This window comes from Monodelphis domestica, chromosome 6 (assembly GCF_027887165.1).
Source record: "Monodelphis domestica isolate mMonDom1 chromosome 6, mMonDom1.pri, whole genome shotgun sequence".
In the NCBI taxonomy this organism is placed as follows: domain Eukaryota; kingdom Metazoa; phylum Chordata; class Mammalia; order Didelphimorphia; family Didelphidae; genus Monodelphis; species Monodelphis domestica.
The window spans coordinates 26673424-26690259 of NC_077232.1; the positions used below are offsets into that span (position 1 = coordinate 26673424).

Below are 16836 nucleotides of genomic sequence, written 5' to 3' on the forward strand. Positions count from 1 at the left end.
GCGGGGATGCAGGAAAATGGAATTTTGGGAAATACTAAGGGACTTCTGGGAGATGAAGTCCAAAGGCTCAAAATCTCCCTTTGTACACAGACTCATATAAAATATGATAGTGGGTTTGTTTGCTATTGTCATTAAATGGACTATTATGATTTGGGGATAGTGATACTCTTGAATGTGCCTTATCTCTTATATTACTCTTCTTTATGAAAAACTGTTACTTTGTGAAAATCATTTGCTTTGTACTCACAGTGGATCATGGCCAAGTTTGAAGGAGGACATGGATCTCATTTCTTGGTTAGAAACCTTTGTATTCTATATTTTCTTAGCTGGCAAAGTGTGTCAATGATTATAAGCTATATATTTTGGGGTTTTAAATCTTTTATTATTGTTTTTGCTTGCATGTGCAATATACTATTTCAGTTTTATTTTTTCTCTCCCATTTTTATTTGAAGCACATGTCAACAGTATTAAGAAGATTTTCTTTAACTTTTAAAATTTTTCAGTAATATAAGTTTAAAATACATTTGCCCTTATGTCAAAACATACCCCAAAAGCTTTAGACTATGAAAATGATGCCATTTATTGTTAAAAATATTTATGGGACTTTGATTAATGATTCTGTCTGATTCTAGGAGATCCTAGGATAGATGAGTGTGCACAAAGACACTTGTGTATGAAGGAGATTTCAGTGGAAAAGTCGATGCACAGAGACAGTCCCACTCTCTCGGCGTTGGAAGCCTGGGTCCAGTGGCACACAAAATTGTTACACCTGGAGACTTCCTCAGCTGCATTGGATGGCCCTGTTGTCGTTTGTGCTCCAACACGCCCTGAGTGCTTTGCTGCATCACCATCTCAGCCGTTAAACCTTCTTATTGGTTTCTTCTGTCTGTTCAGCTGAAGCAGTCTTCACATGCTGGGTGAGCAAAGCCTTGGTTCACCAGGGGTCCACGACGACCCAATGGCTACCCTCACAAGGTTTAGCCGGCCTGTCGAAGCCATTGCCTGGGGTGTGACCGCTGCCACATGCTAGCAGCTACTAGGAGCCACAAGTGAGAGCTGGGTGTCAGGTGAGGGTCAGAGGCTGGAGAGCTGCCCTAGGAGGGCACGACAAGCCCTCCATACCAGAGATACTACCCCTCCCTGAGCACCCCACGAGAAGGGAATACAAAAAGAGCCATTACGCAGTGCCAAAGAAGCACAAAGCTAAACTGCATAGTGTCAATCGAGCACAAGGTCAAAAAAGACCAAACCAATCCAGGTAGGACTGATGAACTTCTAAGCCAATATGAAAGGACTTGTACCTAGTGTGAGACTTGAGGTTGCAGTGCTTGATATTTGTTGAGTCGCAGGATGACTTGTATCCACACTCTTTGTGAAATACTCACAGTCAAGTACCAAAGTTTGGCTATCTTCCTGGTGCCCCTTATCCCTGAGAGTGAAGGTAAAATCAGACCAGGAAATGACACTTCCCTATCACACAAAAATCTAGTTCCTATTTTGTCTTTCATAATGTGGCAACTTTCTGTAGTCCTGGCTTCTGATTGGGTGAGTAATTACATATATCATTTTAATTGGGCCCATATCCTTTAGCTAAAGTACTAGCTTGTGGGATTGGTTTACAATTTACCATCTGTGAGAAAATTTCCATCAAGACAGTTGGGAAAGAAGAAACAGGAAGTAGTATAGGGGAGGGGCTCAAGATTCAGTCTCTTTCTTTTGCTTACTTCTTGGTGCAACATCTCTAAATTTCCCCCACTTCAAGCTAGTATTTTAACTAAAGGATCTTTTATTCTTTGGGAAGAAGGAGATAAGATGAGGCTGGGGAAAGAAAGAAATTAGCGTCACTCTAATTTCTAAATTATCTTGTTGATTTAAGGCTTTTGAAATAAAAGTCTCTTCAGAAAACAAAAATTATCTCCCCTACTAAAAACTCTCTTCTGGCCAAGACCAAATATCTCTTCAGCTGTAAGTAGAAGGCAATGGCCAGAGAAGAGATGAAGGGGGTCTGTCCTCCATCTTCAGGCAGAAGCAGTCAAGTGAATTCCCAGGCAGTTGGAGCCCCTAACTAACTCTCCCTCAAGCTTCCATTGGAACAGTCTCTCCCCTCCTCTATTGATTTGTGTGTTCGAAAATGTTCTGAGCTCTTATTGCTTTGCAGATCCAACTTTTTGTCTTTGCCCAAGTGTCTTCATTCACAATACACACACACACACAAACACACACACATATGTATATATACCTACAATATCATACATTCTCACCATTAGAGACTTCCATTTTTAACATCAAAGCAACAAATCTACCAGCTTTTCTAGTCACTATCCCTTAAAGAGTAAAGGTAACCCTACTTTACAACCACAGACTTGACTCAATTCCAACAGATTTCAGTTAAACAAAAGACAATATAAATGGTCTTACAATGTATCAGGAATTATGCTACACAGTAGGGATAAGAATAAAAGCAATAAAGGCAATCCTTTCCTTCACAGATCTTATAACACTTCACACAGTTTCATTATATTAGAGAAACAAAAGAAATAGACAAATGTAGAAGGGAGACTGGGACATGTACAGTACATGTACACAAGAAGTGGAAGGGAAGGGGACTAGAAGCATAGATCCTGGAAAGATAAAACAAAAGCTCACCTATCACAGCTAATGAGCACACAGGCATTCCGAGGTCCTGGTAGAAAGGAGATGATGATCATGGCTAAGGTCCAAGAGTAGAAAACATAGAATGAAGACAAATTTGAAGTGGTGGGATATATAGTTCATTATTAATGGCTATTTGTAACTTCATAATTTCAATATATGTCCCATGGATATTGGAGTGGTAATACTTGTGCAGGAAGGTTTGCTGCTCCTCATATAGAGGGTGGGCAGGTTTTGTAATGTTATTGGGAAATCCTCATTCTGAAAAAGTCACCTTCCACTGTGTTTCTTCCCAGGTCATTTTGGATCAGACAGCAAAGCTCTCCAAGACCCCCAAGTAATGAGTTCTCATAAAGAAAGCCCAGAGATTGTCTACTTTACTCTGTTTTTCTTTGGAATCCTGGGAAATACATTTCTTCTTTCTCTCCATGCCATTATGTTCATCACTGAGCACAGGAAAAGACTCATAAGGCTGATAATAATCAATATGGCCTTTGCCCATATCTTGATGATTCTTTTCAGGGGCATTCACCTAATAATAAACAATTGGGGATGGACATCTTTACTAGATGACACAATTGCCAAAATCTTCATTTTCTTCATAATATTGACCCGAGGTGTTTCTCTTTGCAGCACTTGCCTCTTGGGTATCTTTCAGGCACTCACCATCAGTCCTAGAAGCCTTAATATCAAAACTAGAGCCCAAAACTATATTCTTCTCTGCTGTGTCCTGAGCTGGATTTTCAATCTTCTTTTCAATATTACTCTGCCTCTGAATATGAGTAGTCCAAGGAATAGCAGTGAAGAAAGATGGAGGATTGGGCATATTTCTTTTGGCTTGCATGCCATAATTATAAAACCTTTAATTTATGAGTCACTTGTTAATGCTCTGCTTGTGGGTCTCATGATCTGTTCCAGCGGCTATATGGTGTTTGTCCTGTACAGACACAACCAGCAAGTCCAACACATTCACAACATCAGACTCTCCTCCAGGGCGTCACCTGAGACCAGAGCCACCAAAGTCATACTGATGACAGTGATCACCTTTGTCTGCTTTAATTCAGCCAGTTCCCCTTTTGTAATCTATGTAGCTTCTACTAAAGAAACTAGACACTGGGCTCTACTTTTCACTGTTCTACTTTCTTTATTTTATCCCATAGTTAGCCCTTTCATGCTGATCATCATGGACACCCAGATATCCCAGGCTTTTTGTTTTCTTTTAGGCTTCAATAAGTCCTTTCAAAAAGAATATCCTTGCTGAGTGAATATGATTGGGGATGTAGACTCTAAATGAACATCCTAGTGCAAACAACAACATGGAAATAGGTTCTGATCAAGGACACTTGTAAAACCCAGTGGAATTGCAAGGCAGCTATGGGAAGGGCAGGGGGTGGGGGAGGGAGGAATAGAATATGATTTTTGTAACCAAGGGATAAGGTTCTAAATTGACTTAAAAAAAAAAAGAAAAAGGAATATCTTTGATGAGAAGAACTGCTAGAGGGAAAAATATTTTTAACTGCACATGGAGTGGAATTTTATCAACAACTAAAAGAGTATCACAAAATTAGTTCAAAATGGATAAGCAACCTGAATATAAAAGGCCACATCAAAAATTAGAGGATAATGTGAGGAGGTTTTCAAAACTATGGACCAAGGAAGAATTATTAGAAAAACAAGAGTTAGTTGTAAATCAAAATCACTTGTAATAATGAAAATAAAAGCAATATGTAATAGTTAAAATGCTACATGTAATATTTAGAAACTGGCTTTGTTAAGCAATATTATTTTAAAAATTGTTGTGGTCTCATTTATAAAATTAACTCTTAAGTCACGAGGATGATAGTAGCTTTTAACAATTTCATTTAATATAAATATAGTAAAAAATAAATAAGGAAGTAGAAAATTATTTCCTAGCCTACCACCCTAAAGTCTGATCCATAGAATTTCAACTCACTCCCCAACAAGGTTCTGATCTTCAAGTGGACATCTGGTAGTCCCTTTGGAGTAAGTCTTACCAACCCATGAGGATGTCTTCCACCTGAGCCACCAAGGCAGAATGGACTTTGATCTCTTCTACAGTCTTATCTTTTATAGCCCTTTTCTCCATGTCCCTTCCTGTCTCTCCGAAATAGTCTATCACATCTCAGGAATCAATCAAAGTCTCTCTGACCTAGATCTGTAACCCTTAGTTCTGAGTCATGTTCCTAATGCTCCTAACCTATAACCTCTGGAGCATTCCAACCACACTAATGGGATGGGTCGGATGAAAAGGAAGTTCACCAACCTGGGAGGAAGGGGTTCTCTTTACACACGCTTTTCCCCAAAAGAAATCAATAAAAATAGATTAAGAAGAGTAATACTTGTGAGTTGAGTTATAGCAAATATAATCATTGAGTCTGATATTCAACATACTTAGAGAACTGATACAATTATATAAACCTGGGGCAGCAAGGTGGTATACTGGATAGAGGACCTAGTCTGGATTTAGGAAGATCTGACTTCAAATCTAGTTTCAAACACTTACTCTGTGACCTTGAGCAAGTCATTTAATGCTGTTTCCCTCTGTTCTTCATTTATAAAATTAGTTGGAGAATAGAATGTCGAACCACTCCAGGACCTTTGGCAAAAAACAAAACAAACAAACAAACAAACAAACAAAAAACAATAGAAACACAAAGAGTTAGACATGACAGAAACTCCTCAATAAGATATAAAATCAAAGTGCATTTTTCATTGATCATTGGTCAAAGAATAGAACAAAAGGGCTAATTGAAGAATTAATGTTGCTTCCTCCCCTGAAAAATTGCAAAATTATGAGAAACAATATCTTTTTTAAAAAATGAGGAAGCAACTCTTCTTACATCATTTCAAAGGCTGAGAGTGCACAAGCATAAAATACTAAGTAAATTTTTTCTTTATTAATTAGTTTTGATATACTTTCTTCTTTCTCTTTTATTTTAAAAAAAATCTTTGTTATCAGGAACTGCTCTCTGGGAAGGGGGATGGTCAGAAGTATGAAGGGAAATTTAGGCTATATAAAGACAAAACATAACAGCAAAAATTCATTTTAAGAAAAGAGGAATCAACAAGCATTTCTTAAGTCCTTTATATATTCAATGAATTGTGCTTAGTTCTGGGGATACCAAGAAAGGTTAAATTATGCTTCCTGCCCACAAGTAGCTTATATTACAATAGAAGTAGATAACTGGAAAATTATTATGTACATATAAAAACATATAGTGAAAATAGGATGCAATGTCAGAGAGATGGCACTAGCAATGGAAAGCAAGGGAGGGAGAAGGCCTCCAAAGAAGGTAGCATTCACTTTCCAGACTCTCTTTCATCTTTCTCCCCTTCTAATTTCTGATTAATAAATCATAATAAATATTAAACTCTATGGCCAGAATCCCAATTTTAATCTTACAATTGGGAAATGAAATGAGACTGGTGCAAGAAAATCATGAGGAACAAAATTAACAGCTTGGAAAAAAACACACAAAACCTGAAGAATATAACATCTTAGAAAGCAAAATTGTAGTAATGATAAAATAAAAAGAAAAATGCAATGAAGAAAATAACTTCTAATAAATAGCAAAACTCACCTAATGGTGAAAAAAAAACAGCAAAACAATTACTTTTAAAATAGAATTGGACAAGCGGAAGTTAATAAAACTTTAAGAAACAATAAAACAAAATCGAAAATGAAAAAAAAAATGAGAAAATGTGAAATATTTTATCAAAAAGCTGACCTGGCCCAAGAGAAAATAAGGAAAAATACTTGTACAAAATATTTATAGTTGCGTTCTTTATGGTGGCAAAAAATTGGAAAATGAGGAAGTATCCATCAATTGAGGAATAGATGAACAATTGTAGTATCTGTTGGTGATGGAATAATATTGTGCTGAAAGGAATAATGAACTAAAGGAATTCCATGTGAACTGGAAAGATGTCCAAGAGTTGATGCAGAGTGAAAGGAGCAGAACCGGTAGAACATTATACACAGATATGGATACACTGTGGCACAATCTAATGTAATGAACTTCTCTACTAGCAGCAATGCAATGATCCAGGACAATTCTGAGAGACTTATGAGAAAGAACATTATCCACATCCAGAGGAAGAACTGTGGGAGTAGAAAAACATATGAATTATCACATGGTTCAATGTGGATATGATTGGGGATGTCGAACTTATATGATCATGCTATTGCAAATATTAATAATATGGAAATGGGTTTTGAACAATGATACATATAACCCACTCCCCCCCCCAAAAAAAAGCTGACCTGGGAATAAAATACAGAAGAAACAATTTAAGAATCATTAAACTATCTTTTAGTTATGATCAAAAAAGCCTTGATGACATATTTTAAGAAATAATAAAGGAAATATGTAAAGTAAAATACCTCCATCCTGTAGCACCCTAACAGTGGGTGTTATAAAGTAATGCTAAATCTAATGGTCTGGCATCCCCTGGCATCACTGTGAGCATTAACAGGCAACATCACCATAGAGGGATCAGCTGGAATTAGAGGAGTTTAAAATGTAAATTTAAGAAAGAGAGCTCTCTTTATTTCTATTCTGGAATGGATTGATTCTCTGGGATGGTGCTTGATGATCAGCAGTGAGCATGAAGGGGACAATGCTGGGCCTAAGTCTGGGATCTGATCTTACCTTAAAGGAAACCAATCAATCTCTCTCTCTCTCTCTCTCACTCTCTCTATCCCTCTCTCCCTCCTCTCCCTTTCTTCCCTCTCAATATCATTTTTATTAATTATTTTATTATATATTATAATGTGTATTTTATTAATTCTTTTATTGTACATTACATGTTATATAATTAATTATTATTAATTGTAAATTATTTATTATTCTTGATTTTTAATTTACTTTATTATTTATGTTTATTATATATTAATATATTATATTAACATAAAATAACATATTAATATATTAAATTTAATTATAAATTATTAAATAACAATTATTAATAAATGCTTAAACTCTGATCAGACCACCTGTTATTGGTTACAGAAAGCTTCCCAATCTTAGATCCTAAAAGTAAAATAGAATTGAAAGAATCCACCACTAACTTTCTTTTTTTTTTTTAAACCCATACCTTCCATCTTGGAATCAATACTGTGTATTGGCTCCAAGGCAGAAGAGTGGTAAGGACTAGGCAAAAGGGGTTAAGTGACTTGCCCAGGGTCACACAGCTGAGCAGTGTCTGAGGTAAGATATGAACCCAGGACCTCCTGTCTCTAGGCATAGCTCTCAATCCACTGAGTCATCCAGCTTCCCCCTACCACTGACTTTCTTAAAGAAATCACATAATGAAAATTCACAGGAATATTATAGTCAAATTCCATAGCTCTTGTTTGAAGGAGGAAATATTACAAATAGATGAAAGAAACAATTCAAAAATCATGGGGCTACAATCAGGATCACATAATATTTTACAACATGTACCTTAAGGAAGTGGAAATCTGGGACTCGGATATTGCAAAAGGCACAGGAGAGGGGGCAGCTGGGTAGCTCAGTGGATTGAGAACCAGGCCTAGAGACGGGAGGTCCTAGGTTCAAATCCAGCCTCAACCACTTCCTAGCTGTGTGACCCTGGGCAAGTCACTTGACCCCCATTGCCTAGTCATAATCACTCTTCTGCCTTGGAGCCAATACACAGTATTGACTCCAAGACGGAAGGTAAGGGTTTAAAAAAAAAAAGGCACAGGAGACAGGATTACAATGAAAAATATCCTACCTTAGCAAACTGATATAATCCTCCAGGCAAACAAAACTGATATTTAATTAAATAGATTTATGATGAAAAGACCAGAGCTAAATAGAAAATCTGACATTCTAAAACTAGATCGAAGAGAAGCATAAACAGTTACACATGAAAAGGGTTTTGCAGTTGATGCTTAAGTAGTGCTAACTGGTAAGAAATACGAGATTTAAGAATATGAGGATCTTATTCCCATTACTACCCATAGCTATCCACTGTCTGCCCCCATCAATGTAAGTTGCTGTTTTGGGAGATGATCACAAAAAATGTGAGGATGAGTTAGAAGTATAGGATTTTTGTAAAATCCAGACAAATTTTTTTTTGAGGAAAAAACTTCAGGAAAAGGAGATCATTAATTCCCTGAATCAAGAAAAAGAACTGTTTGGAGAAGGCGCCCTAAAGAAATCTAAAGGAAACCTATACTGCATCAGAAGATCCAGAATAAACTTAGGGATGTATTGACTAAACTGAAAGGGGTTGAACATATCATTTATTCTGAATGTAAATTCTTATGCCAAAGGGATTTTCCCCCTAATTGGCTTTTTGTCAATGAGCCTTCTGTAATAGAGGGTATTTTTCAGTTGGTAAAGAATCAGAGAGGGAGAATAGAGTGCTCTCCCCCTCAAGGCAAGGCAAAGGAGGTGTCTCTGTTGTTAAAGTTGACCCAGAAGGAGACAGAGGGTGAGTATATTTTGTTTTCCCCTCCAACCTTCTTAAATTATGGCCCCTCACCTAACCTGCCAGGTTATTACCCTCTATCGCTTTGTTGCTGTATCAGCAAGCCCCTCTTCTTAAATTAAGAAAGGTCCCTTTACTCCCAACTCAGTTTGAGATGACCCTCATTCAATCTTCAGCCAGTTAATAAATTCACAAGTTTATTCTACTGAGGTTATAAAACAAGGTGGAGTGAGGAAAAGGGGGTGAGTTAAAGCAAAAGAAAGAGGAAGGAGGGATCCCTTTCTCCCAAAGTTGAAGAGGCTTGAACTCAAAAGCCTCAAGCCTCTGAGGGGTTCAAGGTGATGAGCCCTGACTTTTAGTTCTACTCAGCAGAAATCTCAGTTCAGGAGAGGAGACTGTGATTTTTTCTTGTGGACTTTTCTTCTTTCTCAATCTCTGTCCACTTGTTGGAGGTTTTGGGGGATAGGTATCAGGAGTCAATGAAAAGAGAGATTTTTTTTGGATCAGGACCCAGTCAAAGACTGTGCCTTCTCCCTAGCTGTCTCAAAGCCAAAGCCATAGGCTCCAAATGTCTCCCTCTGAATTCTCTTTCTCTCAGAATGCCAAGATTACTCCACCCATCCCCCACTGCTACAGCTATGATCTTTGTAGCCATTCCAGGCTCTTTGCATGTCCAAAACATCTCTGGATTTCCTCCTCTTACACACTACAAATCATTGGTTTTGCTCTCTCTCTTATTTTCCTCTTATCTGAAACTATTGTAGTTTCCTCTTAGAAAGTGCAATATTGTATACACCCTTAGCTAGAAGATCTTTAGAGGTATAAGCTAGTTATGCTAAGTGATTCATTGGGGAGACTAGTCTCCCAAAGAATCACAGGGTAGATTGTGAAGATAGGATTAACTCTCCCCTTGCCTATTTTTAATCAAATCAAGAACTTAAAGTATCCCTAGTTACCATTAAGTATGAGAGTTCATAAGTCACTTACTAGAGTAAGTGACAACTCCAAAGGCCACTGCCTACCCCCTTTGGGCAATGCTAGGCAAATTGAAGGACTGCCATTGGTTTCTGTGAAGAAGGAGGAGTGACAGGAAGTGATGTGGAAAAAAGGGGTATAAAAAGAGACCAACATGGTCTAGTATTCATTCCCTTCCTGGCGTTTGGAGAGATTGGTTCTGGGAATTCCTTTCCTGGCTTCTGGAGAGATTGGTTGTGGAGATTCCTGCTTTGGCTTTGGAGGAGACTATGTTAGTGGAACCCTGGATTAAAACACCACTGGGACTTCTGGCTTGGAGAGATTCCTGCCTTGGTGGCTCTATGAGGAGACCCTCTCTGCTTGTTTGCCCTTTGGTGGGACACTCCCTTCAGTGTGAGTTCTGTGGAGAGACTTTTTTTCTTGGATCCTGCATCAGTTTGCTGGTGAGTGACTCAGACTTCTACATGACTCAGACTTGCACGTGGAGATTGGAAATTTGTTGGGGAGTGAGCTCAATTTCATCCAATTAGCACTTAGGAGAACCTAGGCAACTCCTTACCTCTTTCCCTCCTACGTTTCATACTTCAACTCTTTCTTTTCATCGTTACAAATAAAAGCTGCTAACAGGTTTTTTTTTCTGACTTAGGGATAATATTTTGAATTTGGTGAAAACAATATTGAATTTATAACTCTCTTATTTATTCAAGACTCCAATTTAACCCTTACAGACATATGCACTCAAAGAAAAGGGAATGGGGAGTAGAATGGGGATTATTTCCTCATATAAAAGAAACAGTCAAGGAAGAGCTTTCCCACAGGATATTGTTTGTGAAATAACTTCACATAAGAACGTTATCAGGATTTCATTACAAATGTAAACAAATTGAGAAAGAGTGACAGCTAATCCATTCTGCATCATTTAGGAAAGGAAGATCTGGTACTTTCACATAATTTGATTTAAAAAGAAAAGAAAAATCAAATTTCCATTAAAAAGGTGAATTCACCACCAATGAGATGAAAATTAAAGCAATTGTTTAATTTTATCCAATTATTTTTCAATAATAAGTGAAGTGAATTAATATTTACATAAATATAAGTAGCTCAGATTTACAGAAGAGGAAAGAGAATATTTAAGCTATCTCAACTTAGAAAGAGAAATTGAACAAGTCGTCAGCAGATTTCCCAAGAAAAATACACAGGGATGGATGGATTCTTAAACTATGGAGGAGCCTAGGTCAAATTAGGCCCACTGAGGAAAAACAACCAGAAAAGACATGCCTTTATAAGTTTGAAATTCTTGGCAAGGCCAGTCTCGTAGCTACAGCCATTCTCTAGGCTGAAACTCAGATAAGAAAGAATTCCTCTCTCAGTATGGTCATTATGAAATCTTGGGTCCTTCCTCAGTTTGAAAAACAAAGAAGTCTTTGCAATATCATGACTGTAAGTACCAGACGTTTCTTTTCCTAAGTTACTCTTTCTCAATTTGTTAACATTTGTAATGGAATCCTGGTAATGTTCTTGTGTGAAGTTATTTCATAAACAATGTCCAGTGGGAAAGTGACACCCCCCCCCCATAATGATATAATGCTTAGTATTTTACTCTCTATAAAAGTCTTTCTTTTTGTCACAATTAACGGAGTTCATGGAGACCATGCCTCTTGTCTAGCCCTTGCTTTATGTCTATAATCTATCTATCTCTGACTCTTTTTCTCTCAATGTCAGAACCTTGGCACTCTATAATTAATGAATTTTACCAAACATTTAAAAGATAATCAATTCTAATATTATATAAACTATTTAGAAAATAGGCAAAGAAGGAGTTTTGTCAAATTCCTTTTATGATATAATTATGACACTATCTAAGCTAGGAATAGCAAAAGCTAAAAATGAAAATTATACAGTCATACCTCATTATATTGAGTTTCACTTATTGCAGCTTCACTGCATTGTGGGTTTTTAAAAAATATATCTAATTCTGTATTACAGAGTTTTTGCTATATCATGGGATTTTATGGATGAATACCATACAATGGAAATGTAGTACCCCTCTACCCCTTGCACAAGTTTGCCAAAGTGAGATTGTACATGGCACACTACTGAATGATGGAATAAAAAGTGACCAACCACAGTGTTGTGTTCTATATCATGGACACTGATTGGTTCAGTGACTGTAGCCTTGGTCTGTTTGCTCTTCTGTACTGTGTCGATATGTTCAAAAAGTGTTTAAGAGTATATGAAGTGTTTATAAGTGTGGAAAATATTTATAGCAGGGTTTATAAAGTCTTAAATATATATATATATATATAATAAAATAAATATGACATTGCTATTTTGTAGATTTTCACCTATCACAGGGGTTTGTGGAATATAACTCCTGTAATAGGTGAGGGATCACTAAATACCAATTTCCCTAATGAACTTTTTAATTTTTAGTCAAAGATATTTTATTTTCCAATTACATGTAGTAACAGTTTTCAGCATATTTTCCAAAATTATAAGAACCAGATTAGATGCCTCCCTCCATTATTTCATTCTTCCCAAAGATGGTAAGTAATTTGATCATGGTTATACATGTATTATCATGCAAAACATATTTCCATAATGGTTGTTGTTGTAAGAGAATACTCATATCAAGCCAAAACCCTAAAATAAAACCATAAATAAGCCAGTGTGAGAGATAATCTGCTTTGATCTACATCAGAATCCAATAGTTCTTTCTCTGGAGGTAGATAGCATTTTTTATCATAAATCCTTCAGAATTGTTTCGGATAATTGTATTATTGAGATTACCTAAGTTTTTCATGCCCTCATATGATATTGCTGTTTCTGTGTACAGTGTTTTCTCAGATCTGTCTATTTCACTCTGCATCAGTTCATATAGATCCTTTCAACTTTTTCTGAAATAATTTTGATTATTGTTTCTTATGTCACAATAGTGTTACATCACAAAATATAATGTAATTTGTTCAGTCATTCTCCAATTGATGGACATCCCTTCAATTTTCAATTCTTTGCCACCACAAAAAGAGCTACTATATATATTTTTGTACAAATAGGTCCTTTCCCCTTTTTTATGATGACTTTGGTATACAGATCCAGGAGGGGTATTACAAGATCAGTGAGTATGCATAATTTTTAGCCATGTGTGCATAATTCCAAATTGCCCCCCAGAATGATTGGATAAGTTTCCAATACCACCAATTCCTAAGGATCCCAATTTTGCCACAGCCCCTCCAACAGTTATTACTTTCCTTTACTATTATACTGACCAATCTGTTAGGTGTGAGGTGGTACCTCAGAGTTGTTTTGATTTGCAATTCTCTAATCAAGAGTGATTTACATCATTTTTTCATATGATTATTGATAGGTTTGATTTCTTTATCTGAAAATAGTTTGTTCATATCCTTGGACCATTTGTCAACTAAAGAATGACTTATATTCTTACAAATTTGACTTAGTTCTTTGTGAATTTGAGAAACTAGGCCTTTATCAGAGATATTTGTTTTAAAAAAAATTTCCCCATTTGTTTTACCCTTCTAATTTTAGTTACATTGGTTTTGTTTGTAAAAAGCTTTTTAATATAATCAAAATTATTCATTTTACAGCTTGTAATGATCTCTAACTCTTATTTGGTCACGAATCATTCCTTTATCCAAGATTTGCAAGATTCTGTGTTACCCTAATTTACTTAAGGGATCAATATGTACAAAAATATTTATAACACTTCTTTTTGTGAGGACGGAAAAAAAGAAATTAATGTGATGCCTATCAATTGAGTAATGTCTGAACAAGTTATGGTATATGATTATGATGGAACACTATTGTGCTAAAATAAATGATGATTAGAATGCTTTCAGAAAAACCTGGAAATTTTTACATAAACAAAACAAACAGGAAAAGTGAACAGTAAAGTAAAATGAGCAGAATCAGGAGAACATTGTACACAGTACCAACAATATTATATGATGATCAACTTTGAATAATTTAGCTATTCTCACAAAACAATGATTCAAAAAAGTCCAAAGGACAAATGATGAAAAACTCTCCTCCACAGAAAGTACTGATAATGTCTCAATGCAAATCAAAGTACAATTTTTTTAACTTTCTTTGCTTTTCTTTTTTTATCTGTTTTCTTTCACAAAAAGATTCATATGGAAATATATTTTGCATGAATACACATGTATAGTTCATTTCAAATTTCTTGTTATCTCAGGGAACAGAAAGGGGAAGGAGGGGATTTGGGAGTCAAAATCTCAAAAAAATTAATGTTTTTTTGTTTTAATTGGGGAAAATAAAAAATATTTTTAAACTTTTTTTTCTTAAACCCATTTGGATTTTTTTAAAAAGAATATTCTTTACAATGCAACTTTCTGCCATGAGCCTGAGAGAAATGAACCCTGACACAATCCTAACTGAGCAAGATTGACCATCACTTTGGAAAAATTCCATTATCCTAGAGAAAAGTATTTCTAAGTTTTATTTCAAATTTTGTTGCCTTGAAAAGGCTATCATCACTCCCCCTCCTCCTCCTCTTTCACCTCCACATCCTCCTCCTCATCATCATCCTTCTTCTCCTCCTTCTTCTCTTCTTCATCCTCACCATCATATTTCTTCTTATTCTCCTTTTGCTCCTGCTCCTGCCACTGCCACCTCTCCCTCCATTCCCTTGGAGCAGACCGTCTTGGCTCTTTCGTGAAACAGAAGCTGAGGAGACTCCCAGACTCACCTTAGGTGATGACAAGGTGAAGGAAGGAGTCAAGACTGAAAACAAGGACCACATTCATTCAGAAGCGGCAGGGCAAGATGGTGCGGTGGTGCCATTGAAGATGACAAGGCACACATCACTTGGGAACCTAGTGAAAGTCTCCTGTGAATGACAGAGTTTGGCAAATAGGCAGATCAGATTTTGATTTGATGGGCAGCCAATCAATGAAGCAGATACACCTTCTCCATTGGCAAAGGAAGAGGAAGATATAGTGGATGTATTCCAGCAGCAGACAGGAGGCATTTACTAAAAAGAGAGCCTGTGAGTCTACTCCAGAACTGTGCTCCCAAGGAGAAGAATACATTCACTATTAGAAAACCAAGATCTGCTTCCACCACGTCCTCACTGCTGCAGTAGTTTTCTCTCTTTGATTCCCTTCCACATTCCTGAATTGTACATAGACTAACTGGCGTATGTGCCCAGGCATAATGAGTATCTTTTTTTAACTAAATGGTTGATGGTATGTTTTGATCAACATCAGATGGAGGCGGGGAGGGGAAAAGACAACCCGGTTCTGTGCCAACAGCCCTTTCCTCCATTAGTGGCAGCTCTTTCACCTTGTTTTATATTCCAGTAAGTTATTTTTCTCTCACTGTTTAACAACAACAAAACCCACAAAAATAATCCTTGCATACCTTATTTGACTGGATAAAACCAAAGATGATTTGATCACTTTTTTTTGTACATGCTGTTCCATGGAGGGCAACCTCTGTCTCTCAGAGGGATAAATTGCTCTAAAGAAAATGATCCTAGAGAGTTTTCCCTTCAAGTCAAACATCTTGTTGTTTAAATAAACTTCTTGTTTAAAAAGAAAAGGGATATCCTCAAAAGCACACAGCAGTGTGCCACAAGGTAACACAACTGGAAGAGGAGGAGTCTCAATGACATCCATAGTAGATCTTATCTGGAACCCCAAAGACTTGGTTAAGGGGTCCTCAGGTAGCAGGTTTCAGATGTCCCTTCCTCCATCTTCTCTATGACCCTTGCTGACTCTCAACTTCTCCTCTCCAATTAGGAAGAGAAAGAGTATCTCTTCAAGCAGATCAAAATACTCCTTTGGAGATTTTAATTAAACGAAGCTCATTGTTGCTAGAGATTTACACCTGAGACAAAACTTAATTTCTTCCCCTTCTTCTTCAGAAACATTCCATTTCCCCTGAACAACTAATGTCACTTTTCTAGCAAATGACATGATAATTACATCTCTTAGGGAAGATGAGGTCACACTCAACTTTCCCTATAATTTCCTGCCCTGGCAGTGCCCATCTCGTGCATATTCACATAGCAGTTGGCACAGCTCTATCCCCTGCCATGGCAACAGAGAATAACGAGGTGAGTAACTGAAGGTCTCCCCAACTCAGAGACATGGATTGGTAAAGTCCCTTCTAGAATTAGGAGAACAGACTTCTGGGTCTCTGGGTGGTCCGTAAAGGGCAGAATTCCAGGGAAGTTGCCTAAATAGAGATAGTTATGTCATTGGGACACAGGAAAGCCATTTTACCTACACTGGGGTATAGTTAGTCTCTTCCTTTGTTATCTCCCTGCTCTGTGCCATCCTCTTCTAGACTACATCAGAGTATTATGTTTGGAGTGAGGAAAGAGAATATTCTCAGTGCTGGATCCAGCTGATGAAGGATTCTGCTGTAAAAACAGTCTCAGAAATCTACTGAGTCCCAGCCAATTATTGCCTCAAGGTCTTGATAAAGGAATGGAGCTGAAGTTATTGAGTGGGACTCCAGCCTAAGGAATAGTAGTTCCTGATCTCTAATTTAGCTCCTTCCAATTAAGTGAGGAGGTACTATGTCTGTAGACCTCACAGACGAAGCTCAAGATCATGCCTGTTTTCCCATGTTTTGAGAAAAATTTGGGTGGCAAGACCTCTGGTTTCTGCTCCCACAACCCTTAGTTTCTCTGCTTCCTACAACATATCCTGGACACGGCATAGTGTGGTTATCTGTCAATCAATCATTCAAGCAATAGGC

General features: G+C 37.1%; 1 protein-coding gene across 1 annotated transcript; it reads left to right on the forward strand.

The window, feature by feature from the left end:
- The first annotated feature begins 2992 nt into the window (after positions 1 to 2992).
- Positions 2993 to 3913, forward strand: monDomV1R1259 (vomeronasal 1 receptor monDomV1R1259). Its single transcript, NM_001167509.1, has one exon. It carries the CDS (start codon positions 2993 to 2995, stop codon positions 3911 to 3913), a length of 921 nt encoding a protein of 306 aa, NP_001160981.1.
- Positions 3914 to 16836: the final 12923 nt, after the last annotated feature.